General features: G+C 36.5%; 1 protein-coding gene across 1 annotated transcript in view; it reads left to right on the top strand.

Moving 5' to 3' along the window:
* ELL2 (elongation factor for RNA polymerase II 2) overlaps positions 1-14063 on the top strand; it is a 77076-nt gene that overhangs the window by 13013 nt on the left and 50000 nt on the right. The window contains exon 2 of the mRNA XM_025388175.1: positions 5867-5914. Coding sequence (XP_025243960.1) covers positions 5867-5914 — 48 coding nt within the window. The remainder of the gene's footprint in view (positions 1-5866; positions 5915-14063) is intronic.

The raw sequence follows: 14063 nt of genomic DNA, 5'->3' as shown, positions 1-14063 counted from the left end.
TATTTCCTAGGAAAATGACTCAGTAAATTATATATTACTTTTATAGTTCTGATATATTGTGAGGAATAGTCAGTCCCTGGAAATAAGTGTGTATAGATCTCTTTGGTCATAGAGCAATTCTTGTTGCAGTAGCATTGGCTTGTAAATGCGGATGTCAAGAGTATAACCAAACTTGAGAGCATTTTAGCATTGTCTGTACTACTATTCTGTGCTTAGGAATGCCCAACATTTCATAAGAGGTATAGAGCATAAATTCAAGGAGCTCTAAGAGCAGTGAAAGTACTAAAATTTGACAGAATCTTTTGACTGCAAACCATCACTTTTGTCAGGATTGTTGATAAATCCTGTTGTTGAAGAAGTTTCCCTAGCCAATGACAATCTGCCTTTGTGTTCTTGGTTGGAAATAGATACCAGATCACTCTCTTACTTATAGCTCAAATACTATTGCCTTAAGCCCTAAAGTAACTTGATTTTCAGAAGAGCTACTTGGTGAAAATATTTAATTAAAGCAAAAGTTGAAGCCTTACCTGAAACTCATTTCTAATGGGAATGTATTCAGCAAATGTTTAAAGATACAGTGAGTTGAGGTCATGTTTATACGATTACACTTAGGCTAAAAAAATTTTTGGATAAAAAACTAATATGCTTTAGACGTTTGCTTATAATGCTATTGACTTCTAAACTTTTTCCTGGTGTCTCTCTTAATAACACAATGAGTGATCAGATGCAAAATAAGTGGTGTAGAGTTTTGTTTCTTCCTGTGGCATTTTTTAAAAACATTCAAGAGCTGTAGCCTAGTTAACATGTTCTTTTCTAAAATTGGGATTAAAATCAGTAAAGCATTTGAGGTTGTTTTAAGTATTTTTCTAGATTGCTAGATATCTTAAAAGAATTTCTGAGTGACAATGAGCTTGTTTGGATAAGTACATATAACTCTTCCATAAATGAGGGTTTTATTATATATTAAATAAAATGGTAACAAATATTTATGTATGTTCTTTCACTATACATCATCCTTAAAGGAAAAAAAAACTATTTTTTTTTTCAGTTTTTAATCAGAAACTGAACTAAATTTTACTTTAGTTTTTTTGGAAATTTTAATTACTTTATGAAATTCATTTTCCTTGGAAACAAAATGCCAAAAGAACTGAGTGAACATTTAAGGTCTTTTAAATGTTTAGCACAAGGGGGTAACACATTTCAGAGGCAAGAGAAAGAAAGAGTACTGTATTTGGCATTCAGAGGACTGGATTTAAGGCCCAACTCTGCTAATCACCAGGTCTGTGATCCTGAGTGATGTACTCTACCTTTTAGAGACTCATTATTTATTCTGTCTCTGAAATGGGGAATAATGATGCTTTCCTACCACCCAGAGCTGGTTTTAGGAGGCTCACTTGAGACAACAGATATAAAATGCTCTGTGCCATACATTAGAAAACTAGGTAAATAAAAATTATTCTTGTTGAGGAGTCAAGCTCTATAGGTAGAATTATAAACATGTCAAGAAGTCAAGTTCTAAATTCAGGGCATGAGGAAAAAAATTGTATATAGTCAAAATTATTCTTGCAAGTTTCTAAATTGTTATGAAGAATGGTACATATTGTCTTATCTGTACAAACCTGAATAGTAATCTGCATATGTGTACAATGTGTATAGTGGTATACTTCATATATAAAGAGAACATATACAAAATGATTTTACAATACTTTTTTTCTTGTTTAGCTGAGCACATAATACTTGTAAGTTACATATGCCTAAGACTCCTGTGTCATAACAATCAGGAATAAGACAACCTATGAAAAAATATACCCAATGTAGTGGAACAGTAGATGCTGGCATCTGGACAAACAGCTAATGAGATTTAACTCATAGTTACATAGTTCCAAGTTAGCAAAATGGTGGCACCAGAGTTTTGTTTGGCTAGAAACAGGTTTAACATTTTTTAATTTGGATATTTTTCCTTTGGGCATTCACTTTCCAGGTACTTACCACTCCTTGTTGCCCTACATCCATCTGTTCCAAAGACCTTTGGGTCTTTGAAGACATTGAAACATTGAGTCTTTGACTCCTGGTTTATCCAAAGGAAGGTCTCACTGAGGAAATTAATTTTGAGCTTGAATGTTAAGTAAGCAATAAGTATGGATTGGCAAAGTAGATCTTGGGAATTTATGCCAGGTTGGAAGAACATGAAAGAGTTAGAGAGGAAAGTCTTTGCAAAACAAACAAACAAAGGTTAACATAGCTGAGCTATTGTTGGGAGGAAATGGAAGATGAACTTGGTTGATTCTGGTTGATCTTGGTTGATAGCGGATGTGTTTTCTATTTAGTAGTTGGCTTTGTTTTGACAGACAGTGATAAGAACTACTGTGGGCGGACAGTGGTATATGAGAGAGGTTCTGCTGGCTATTTGAACAATTTGGAAGGACTTCAAGGAAGGGAGAAAGCCATTATCTAGTTGTGAGGTGATAAGGGTCTTGCTTTCAAAATGGAGACTAAGAACTTAATTTGAGGGAGTTTGGGGCAGAGTGGCCAGAGTTGGTGACTGGGAGCCCTGGAGCCACGTTGGCATCATCTTTCTTTGGTGTTTGATGTTCAAGCTTTCAGCATATCTTATCATTTTTCCTGGGGAATGTCTGCTGTGTCCACCATCCCCAGTTAGCTGCAGATGCAGTCATACTAATTTAGGCCTTTTTTACCACTTCCAGGGTATTTCTAAGCATCCCCCCGAACTGTGCACTAGCTCACTTCTCCAGCCCTGCCCTGCCCTGATCTGTCTCTCTCCATCTATTTTGCACATGACTGAAAGAGCTTCCTTCCCCCAAAACACTTCTGTGAGCAACTCTCTTATTCAAAAAATTGAGAGAGCCTCCAACTGTTTATCAAGTTAAAGACAAGAGTACAACCCATCAGTGAGGGGTTAGGGAGGGGATTAGGGCAGGATTATTTCAGAGTGATAAACTTTTTAAACAGAGTCATCCTGAGGTCTGAAATTTAAATTATTGCCCTATTCTGTAGCAAATAGAAACTAAAAAATGAAGACACATTTTGAGGATAAGGAAAAATTAGGCAGGAATTTGCAGATCGGATCTCATCCTTGCTGTTGTATTTCAAGTGGGAAAGAAGCGTACACATACAGACCTGCCTTCTGACCATACAGTGTCCATTCCTGTCTCCTTGCTTTTTTCCTCAGGGTATTGTCTTTCCTCGGAACTTACCTTTTCTAAACTTTAAGAGCCACCTTTTCTGTAAACAATTATCTATTCTAACCTGTACTCTCCTTTTTGAGAATTCTTACTACGCTTTCCACTGCTACTTAGCCTAGTACTTAATCATTCTCAAATTTTCCCCAACTAAAAGATGAACTCTCTGGCATGAGGGATTAGGCCCCCACACTCTTAAATACCCCATTAGCAGATGTGTGTGGAACACAAGGTAGTAGAAGAAAAGCAGCATGGCAAAATAGGGAGATTGGGTCTTGGGTTCTGGTCCTGTGGGGGATAGGCACCTCTCTAAGGCCTCATCTGGATTTGGAATCCTGTGATTCTAGTGGCATGTAGTATGTAAATGACTAATAGAATATGAAGTCAGGGAGAGAAGAGACTGTAAGTTAATTTTAAGGTGGTGAGCCTGGAGAACCAAGAGGATAAAAGTACCTTTGCCAGAAAAGTAAGAAAGAGATGATGGTTTGGATGGGAAGGCTGGGGATGGGGGAATTAGTTTCATGTTTGCCAGTCATTGAGATTTGCTGCCATTGTGAGTTTCTAATGCAAAATGTCCTATCAGCAGTAGTAAGTAGCAGGCTATGGAGAGGTGCCAGCTGAGGAATGGAGAAGAGATTCAGAGTTATCACTCAACAGGTGCAGTGAGCCTCCAGGATGAAGTGGATCTAGAAAAGAAAAGGAAAGGAACTTGCCTTTTGGAATGAAAGGTGTGATCAGAGAACTGGGAGGACTGCTATCTCTAAGTGCAAGAAAGAGGTAATATCCAGTGGGGATATCAGCAATTTGAAAACTAGGAAGAAGTTTGCATTTATCTGACCAAGAAGAATCAATGAACTTGATAGAGAGAGAATTTCGAATTTCAATGACGAGCTGAAGACAACCTCTGAGTTGCCAGGATTCAAGGAGGGAAGTGTAATGAGCCTCTGAGGTTATATTCAGTGCTTCTGATTTGGAGGGACATTCAGAAAGCAGGGCTGATGGAAATATTGTGAAAGCTGGAACCTGAACCTGTATAATCTCAATTGTAGGGCCACCTTACTCTTCCACATGAAGAGGGGCTCCCAAGGCCCCTGTGGGCTTGCTTTCATTACTTCAGGAAGAGTGAGTTTAGCCATGGAAAGTAGTTTGGGGGTGGCGTTTTTCCCCTTAAGAAAGTTAATGTATGTTTATATTTTTATAAAAGGCAATGAATTAGAATGAAAATCTACTAAAAAATTAGGTTTTAAAAATTCAGGTGCTGCCTTTTTATTTTTCCTTTTTAAAAAGTTCACTTCTCCCACACCAATAAATGAATTTGTTATTCAGTAGTACTTAGATTCTGCTGATAAGTCTAAAATTAAATGATCGTTTATGGTAATAGAACATTAACAGTATCCATTATAATGTTTTCTCCAAAAAGATACTTGTTTATTCATTTTTATAAATAATAATAAGATAGCTAATGTTACACTTGATTTTACATTAAGGTGGTCTGTCTTTTAAAGAAGTACTTATCTTTATTTCTTTTTCTCTTTCATTTATTATAATCCCTATTAGTAAACTTTTAAGTCTGCAGAGAAGTTTTGGGAAGCATTTGGAAGTAGTAGGTGATGTGCTGTAGCTGAGGTGAGGAACATTATTAGTGCCTCTATATTTTTATTTGGGGTAGAGATGAGACCAGAAACCACTGTTTTTGTACATTGGATTTGAATACGAAGGTGTGAGTAGTTTACAGGCTGATGTACTACCATTAAACATTACCCAAATCTGATTTCTTCATGGGTTTCTGTTGGCAATTTGGAAAAGCTTTCCCACAGAAAAATGTGCTGGTGACTATGAATACAGGAAATCATGCAAAAAGACTATGGCTGACATTTACGATAACAGCTTTTCTTCCAAATGCACAACTCTATGATAAAATATTGAAGTTATCAAGAAGAAAAGGCTCATAATAAAAAACATTGATCTAGAAACTACGTTCTCCTGGTGAGAAGCATATGAGAGAACTGGTAACCTGTTTGGCTGTCTATTAAAAACAAATCTCTGATAAAATGTCAGAAAATGGAAAACAGGTTTATTCTCAAATATTTAATTTTATATTTCTAGCATCCTGTTACAGTATTGCAAAGTTCCTCCAATTATCTCTTCCCTCTTCCCGCCCCTATTAAAAATATACCAGGAAACTATGCAACAATACAGTTTTTTTAAGGTAAAATTGAATTGGTATACTAACCATTTTTTGCCAAATCATGTTGGTCAGTTTCAAAAACATGATTAGCTGCACTGCCAAAAACTGTATTTTGTTTGTGTGGTTCAGAGAGAAATGTAAATAGTGTGATATTGTTCATCCAAGGTATCTTAATATAGTAACATGCAAAAGAAAGTATATAATGAAAAGAGATTTTCACACATTATGACACTGACCAAATACATATTTTTTTCTTTCTTTCTTTCTTTTTAATAGACATGGGGGGAGGGGTCTCACTGTGTTGCCCAGGCTGGTCTTGAACTCCTGGCCTCAAGTGATCCTCCTGCTTCAACCTCCCAAAGTGCTGGGATTAGAGGCGTGAGTCACTGTGCCTGGCCCAAATAATATAGATTTAAAGTTTAAACATTTAGTTCTGTGTCACAGTAACCAAGGTTTACCTGTTTGTTTCTTTTAATAGAATTTAATTCCTTTTCGACCTTCAATTCAGTTCCAAGGACTCCACGGGGTGAGTATTCTTCTTGATTTAACAAACAAATCTAATGTTCTTGCACGCTATTCAGCTTTTAAAATCCATTTTCAGTTGACCCTTTTATTATAATCAGCCACTCATTCTGTTAACTTTGTGACTAAATGAAAATGTCTGACATCTTTAAGATGCTTGATTTCTCTTATTTTCTTAATCTACGTTTTAAAAATTCATATATGGTTATTGATATTGACAGTGTTTTTTATCCATATCATGAATAATTGCATGTTTGAACCTTTTTATTGAAGTATAATGTACATCAAGGTATTATGTGAGTATGTTTTATCACAGCTTAACATCCATAAGGGATTATTTATTTCAGGCAAATTATGATTGTGATTGCTTTTACTATTAACAAAATTTTGCTGTGTGTGTACGTAATTTTAAGTTGTATGTACTAGGAAATGAAATATGTAAGTAGAAATTGAGTTTTTCGTATATACAGAGTAAACAAAGTTTTCTGTGTATTTTATTACTGCATTTAAAAGCACAATAAATGATAATGCCTAATAAAATGGACCTATGAATTTTGTCTTTATAATAGATGATAAAGTTTACAGGAATAGAATAAGTACTTTAAAATTATTATTATTAATATTTCATAATAATCAATAGACTCAATTATTCTTTTTGCTTCCTCATTTAAATTAATATGTATTCTATATGCCTCTATATATTAGCTATAATATGGAAATTTGTAATTTCTGTAAATGGATTTTTAGAGCTATAGAGAAAACATAAGCTGAGGGAGGAAGATTCTTGATTATTGTAAATCTGCAGACTTCTGAATTTTTGTTGTCACAAAATGCGGAAGTGTCAATTTAAATAAATAGTCTTTCTAACCTTTATAACTTGAAAACAGTTCAAGAGTCAGATTAATTACATCATTCAACACAGACCAAGAGTACTTCTAAATGTGTTGTGTAATGCTTACTTGAAGGAGATGTTTGTGTGGATGTCAGAGTTTTGCTTCTACATGACAGCTTTACAATGAAGTCCTGTTTTTCCTCTTCAGTGACTAAGTGTTCATGAATGGGATCCTAATTGGAATAAGTATTCTTCTGAATTTTGTTGTATAGCTTTATAGTAGGTAGTCATTAGCACATGCTGATTTTCTATTCAAGGGCTTAGTTCAGGTGTTTATTTAAGGCTTCTTGAGTTTTCTTGCAAATTTTAATGACATCAATAATATCTGAAGAGATGTGCCAGGGTCAGGCCTAATTCTACCAGCCCTGGAGGGCTCCATGAATTTTCACTAAAGGATTATCTAGGGAGAAGAGGGCTAGAGGAAGAGTGTAAGGTTTGAGCTGCTTTTCTCTTACTGGGAGCAGTAGGGTTCTGGGGCTGATGCTTCCCTTATTTTTTTCTGCTGGGAAACGCAAGTAAAGGATGTTTTCTAAGGAGGCATCAAGTTATGCTGAAACCCTAAATCATGGAGCACCAGTCTCCATTCTGACCCTTGCAGCTTTTAGCAGTCTAGGAGGGAGTATGGTTTTCTCTAGCATACTAGTTGCCCCTGTGCCCTAAGCAGCATTGCAAAGCAGGCAGTTTATATTTGAAACCTTAGACCACCTTTTCTAAACTTTCCTCCCTTCAGCTTTCCTGTCCCATGTGTCCAAGTGCCCTCAGTTTATCTTTGCCTGCTCCACTTTCTCTTCCTACTTTATTCCTTGCCTTGATATAGTTCACTGATGGAAACAATTTAGATATAAATGACTGATAGGTTTAAATCTTAATGGGTGTTTGGATTTTAACAGATAAGCTTTTTAATCCAAGGGAATGGTAATTGGATTTGCTAGAATAGCTGAGGAGTGGAGGTACTATAGACTGAGAGCTATAGGATGTTTGATCCTACCTTGCTTATTCTAAGTCTGTCTCCTCAACCCCCCACTCTTTTCATTATTCTAACTGGGAACAAAATATATGGACTCAGCATTGTTTTAGAGCCTGCAGCTGCATTCCATCCACCCCTCCCCCCTTCTTTTTGCAGAGCTCTCCCCAACCCTTTGGGACTTAGTAAAAACAAAGAGTCATTACTGGGGAGAGAGTGGGTTGGCACAGCCCACAGGGAAGACGCAGAGCTACCAATGTGAGGGTCTTCTGTACACTGCTCCTCTGTTTTTCTCAAGAGCCATGATAATTTAACGTTGCCTTGCTATTGCTTTAAATCCTCTCTGAAGAAGTATGCTTACAGATTTTTTCCTATGTGGAATATGTTTAGGGCTTTAAATTAAAAGATTTAAATTTAAATTTTCCACAAAGGGTACTTTTCGTTAATGAGAAATTTTATTTGTCTTTTTACATCAAATGTGACTGAAAAGGTACCTTAACGGTCATGATACTGTCATATATAGGCATATTTGAAGTATAACTAAGCATTTTTAAAATATCGTTTTAAAACTGAACATGTAGTGTTAAAATCATTTTCTGTTTCCCTGATGAGACTCACGCTAAGCACTGCATCGTTATGTTCTTCCTTGTTAACTAATTATAAGTATTTTTTTCCCTCAGTTATGTCTTTAGAAGGCCAGAATTTGGGTCTTGACTGGTTAGCTTTTAAGCGTATTTGCCTCTGTGCCTAAACATGTTCTCTTAGGTTGAAGTTTTCTTCTAAATAAATGCAGACTGAAATATTAAAGTATAGCAATATGCTGCCAAAGAGTAGAAATTCTGAAAGTCATTGATTACCTGGATTTTTATTATCACAGTTGGGCAGCAGCCTTTTTGCATTAAAAATATAAATTGTGACTTTCACTGTTCATTCTACACCTGTTCCTTAATGGAAAAAGGTGCTCAGAAAGTTAGATGGTCATTGAGGGCATTTTCTGGATTCAGAAAAATGAGGAAATATCTATGGTAGCAGTTGATTCTCATTTCTAAACTCATGAATATCAGGAGGTGAGTAAATCATCCAAAATTGCTTTGCTGATTCTGAAGAGTGTAAATCAACCAATTCTCACAGTTCTAATCTATACCTAAGATACTTATAACTAAAGATTTACTAGGATTATAAATCTCTCTAGACGAGCATATTTAAACAGAAATGGTAGCCGGTAGATTCACATGGGCTACTGCATTGTGATCTTCAAGTTACAACATTCAGAGGGGTGTAATGGTATAATGCACCCAGTTTCCAAAAGCAACATTGTGAAGTAAGCTTTATAAAAATCAAGATGGTTCTATCTACTGATCTGATACTGAAAATGTGACAGGTGAAAATTTTCCACAGATGTGTTTCAGTACATTTTTAAAAACAAAACTGTATTTGCATGCTTGTTGAAAGTTTCTTGTCTAAAGACACACAGTTAATAGTGGCAATGCCATAACTACACTCTTGGTCTTCACACTGCTAGGGAGAAGTTCTTCCTGCCATACTGTAATAACAGTTGTTACTGATGCAGTTATCAACCAACGTAGTTGTTCTAAGCAATAAACTATAAACAGGTAGCCTAATCAATAAATGTGCTAATAGGCTAATTTATTGTTCTGCTTGTTTCTTATTCACTGCGCAAACATTCTTTCAGCATTTACTAGTGCCAAGTGTTATGTACTTTGTGTGAAAAGATGCAGGGATGGGCATGGCATGGGCTCCACCCTCAGAGAACTCACAGTCTTAAGAAACACATAGAGACTAATACTTAGAAAATAATTCATAATGTAGGATTCATCCAGAACCCTCCACTCAGAACTTCTATGGAAATGGGGGACTGCCAGGAACAAGGCGTATTTCTCATTGGTATGAAATAGCCTTTTAAGCAAGGGTTTCAGTAGATATAAAATGTCACATCTTGGCAACAGGTTTGTAAAATTCCAGAAGACCTATTTAAGAACTGTGTGTATGCATGTGCACACACACAAAGGTAAGTGTGTGGTATGTTATAATTGAGATAAAATCTGAAATGGCAAGGTTTTCAATAGTGAATAATGCCCACATCTGCTGGCATGTAGTAGCCGTACAGAGTGGAGTTGCCTCAGGCCTCAGTGACTCATGTCCAGGGAGTGATTTCCCCAGGGCAGTGAGAAATACTGCTAACTTTGTCACAGTATATGAGATTCTAGACCTCGGTATTAACTCAGTATTTGTTATGAGAATATTGTTCTAAAATTCTTTCTAATTTAGTTACTTACTTTCAGACTCAGCAATCCCAGAGGCTTTAGAAAATAGTTTTACATAACGTAATTTTTAGAAATAATAAAATAATTATTATTTTTTGAGACAGTGTATTGCTCTCCAGGCTGAAGTTAAGTGGAGCAATCATAGCTTACTGCAGCCTTGAACTCCTGGGCTCAAGCAGTCCTCCCTCCTCAGCCTCCCAAGTAGCTAGGATTATAGATGCACAGCCATGACTGGCTAATTGTTTTTGTTGTTGTAGAGATGGGTCTCACTGTGTTGCCCAGGCTGGCCTCAAATTCCTGGCCTCAAGCAATCCTCCTGACTGGGCTTCCCAAAGACCTGGGATTACAGATTTGAAGCACCATACCGGGCCTAATTTTTAGAAATCATTTTTAAGAATTTAAGAAGAGGACTGGAAATAGAAAATATTTTCAATAAGTACCATGCAGTATCTCCTGTGAAACACTGAGTCACACACTCTTCCCAGAATGAACAAGGAATAGCCAGCCAAACAAGTTCTAAATGTATGCCTTCTAAAAAGGCACAATGACCTTCCGAAGATGAAATTGGCATTTAACTGGTAACTTTAAAGGCTTGAATAGTGCTATAAAACTCTTTCAGTAGAGTCATTAAACAGAGGGTTGGATTTTTCTTCTTCTTTTTTTTTTTTAATCCCCAAACTCAGCAAAGCCTTCAGAGATATTTTGTTAATTATTTATTTTACTTTGTGGGGGTTGTGGAGAAGATTGGGTTTGAAAAACTAAATTATACAGTATTTGAAGTTAGTAGGCAATTTCAACCGCCTTGAAAATGCTTCCTGCAGACTGTCCTTCCCTACCCTACTTGGTTCCTGGGGAAGCAAAGATAACTATCAGCTTGAAATACGCAGCAAAGGTAAAAATAAATCCCCAGCACTGCCATTCCGTCTTAGATGATATGCCTTCCCTCCGACTTCTTTCCCTTGACGTTTTGGTTTCGCTAGCCTACTGGTTTTGCCAAGGGTTGTGTTTAGTCAGTCAGCTCTGAATGTTGCCGACTAACAGCTACCTTGATACTCTCAGCTCTGAATGTAATTAATACTAGAAGAATGTTAAAATTATATTTCTTTATAATGGTAGTTCTGTTTTAATTTTTTTAATATTACAGTGGTTAACATGCATAGATACCATCTAATATTTTTGCTGAATTACAACTCTTTAGCCACATGTTAATTTACTAAGGTGTTAATAAAATAGTAAATTACCTAATTTTTAAAAATTTTTGATTTTTATATATACACGCACACAACACATACACACACTTTTTTTTTTCTTTTTTTTCTTTTTGGAGACTGAGTCTTGCTGTGTCACCCAGGCTGGAGTGCACATTTTTAAATATCTCATTTTACCCAGGAGATGGGCTGCCCCTGGGGAACTCTGGAAACTGCATATTTTCTCACCCAATAATTGAATCATACTTTGAAGCTATTGTAAATTGACCAGCGGACCCAGCCTAGCCCACCCCTTCCCCTTGAAGAGCTCAGAATAGCAGAGGGTAGGAGGGTAACTTTGTATGTTTATGGTGCCTGAGGAAACTATCTCAAAGTACTCATGGACCATACCCTTACACAGGCCCCACTGTGAGTTACAGCAAGAGAAGCCCCCCAGAACATGAGCACAAACAGGGGTGCTCACCCTGCTCTGTCCTTCACCAAATTGCATCACCTTGGAATGCAGCCGCTGGAGCCATAACTAATATCTGAAGCTACCACAATTGCCATAAATTGTATTCTTAGCAATGAATGAAGCTTACTGCCTTCACTTAGCAAACATTTGTGAGTACACGATGTATACCAGGCACCATGATAGACAGATAGACAGTGTGTAGACAAGGTAAAATAGCCCATTTGTATTCCTGACATTATCTGTTTGTCAATAAAATTTGTCACTAATTGGCTTTGCTTTTTTGTTTCCCACCAAAAACTGAACTTGTGGAATTGAGTTACTTATATTGCAGGCAGTGTCACTTTAGTAGTACTTACTTATTTAAGCTTGGAAAATAGTATTTTACCAGTTCTGTGATACTTTGTGGTCCCTTAAAGTTAACCATCCTTTACTCTGTCACCTATATTGGAGTGCAGTGGCTCAATCGTAGCTCACTGCAGCCTACTGGGTAGCTGGGACTATAGGCATGCATTACTATACTCAGCTAATTTTTTAACTTTTTGAAGAGACAGGGTCTCCCTATATTGCCCAGGCTGGTCTCCAACTCCTGGACTCAAGTGATCCTCCCACTTCAGCCTTTCAAAGTGCTGGGATTACAGGGGTGATCCACCACCCAGCCCCACCTTCTTGAGGAGTTAGAATTTCACCTTGGAGATCACTGCTGCTCATCTATAAAATTTCCCTGGAGAGCTATGATGAGGTTTGGGGACCTGGACTTAAAACACATTTTTTTCCCCCAGATTTTCTTAGGATAGCTCGATTCACTCTCATAAGAATGAAGAATATACATATGTATAGATATGTATACATTCTCTTCTCAAAAGAAGCTTATGACTTCCATCAATTTCTGGGTAACCTCTGACCTCTCTAATGTGAGAAAACTACATTGGTAAATGAGTGCCTTCAAACACATTTACAAATAATTCACAGTAAGGCAAAACTGTTTTACATAGCATAGCTTTACACATATAGATGTAGACATTCACACTACTGAAACAAAAGTTCCACAACACAGTCTTTACCCTTGCTTCATCAATGTACCCTGATATTTTCTGTTCCATTCTCTTTCATTTAAAAAGAATCCTAGTCACAATCCACTAAATTAATGCCATGACCTTCCAATGGGTCACAATCTATTATAGCTTATCAAATATGGTAGGAGATTATCAACTATTTAAAAAATTTTAGCCAGGGAGTCATGTCGTCAGATTTGCATTTTAACATGCTTCTCCAATGGCTGCCTTGACTTAGTCATTCCTTATATATGGAATTCCTTACATATGGGAGGACAAGAAGAAGAAGAAATAAGGATGGCTCTGTATTTATTACTTGAGCATTTGGTTAGGTGGTGAGGCCATTATTCAAATCTGAAATAGATGAAAGAGCAGGTTGAGAAGGAGACATGGGGTGTGTTTGGTTTGGAACATGTTATCCATGAGGTGTTCAGGTTACACTCCAATCCTCATTCTGTCAGAATGGAGCTGCCCAGGGGGTATTCCCATTGGAGAATTGGAACAAAAGGATTTTCAAAAGCAACTCCAAAGGACATTTTACTGGGTTTAATTATACCTGGAACTCTAGTCCTGAGAAGAAAGAAAAGGTTGATTTACAGATGAAATTCTGATGTGAAGCCCTATTTAAAGAGTAATTTTTTTCCTAGCTGTTAAAGAATACTGGTTTACATATGAATACTGAAAGCATGAGTATTGTTACTTTTAATTACTAACATTTAGGGAATTTGAAGCTCCTTTTGTTAAATTGTGCCCATACTAATTAAGAACAATGACGGGCTAATAGAGATTGAGTGTGATATATTCATTTAGTGTAAGAGTATACAACAGTGAAAAGCAGTAACTTATAACTCTAAGCAGGCAGAAGAATACATATGGTATGATGCTGTTTTTATAAAGTTTAATAACAGGAATAATCACACAATCTATTGGTAGGTTTACATATGTGATAAAATTATTAAAAACCAAAAAAGGGATGACAATTATGAAAATGAGAACAGTGGTTACACCCAAAGGGAAAGGCAGGCAGAGGGAAAAGGAGAGGAGGATGGGTGGATGTGTTATTGCTCACATTCTTGTTCTTGAATGGTGAGTTTACAAGTTCTCATTATGACATTGAACTTCATAACGATCAAGCTATACTTCCTTTGCAGAAACAAATATGTTAAAGTTTGTTCTCATTATCATTAAAGATAATTTGTCATCTTTATGGGTTAAATAAGAAAAACCAGAACATGTTTCAATAGATGCCAAAAAGGCATTTTGAATCTGTATTTCCTAATTATTGGAGAAACATAAAA

This window comes from Theropithecus gelada, chromosome 6 (genome assembly GCF_003255815.1).
Source record: "Theropithecus gelada isolate Dixy chromosome 6, Tgel_1.0, whole genome shotgun sequence".
In the NCBI taxonomy this organism is placed as follows: Eukaryota; Metazoa; Chordata; class Mammalia; order Primates; family Cercopithecidae; genus Theropithecus; species Theropithecus gelada.
Note: the sequence above shows the minus strand (reverse complement) of the source record. Positions and strands in the feature narration are given on the sequence as shown.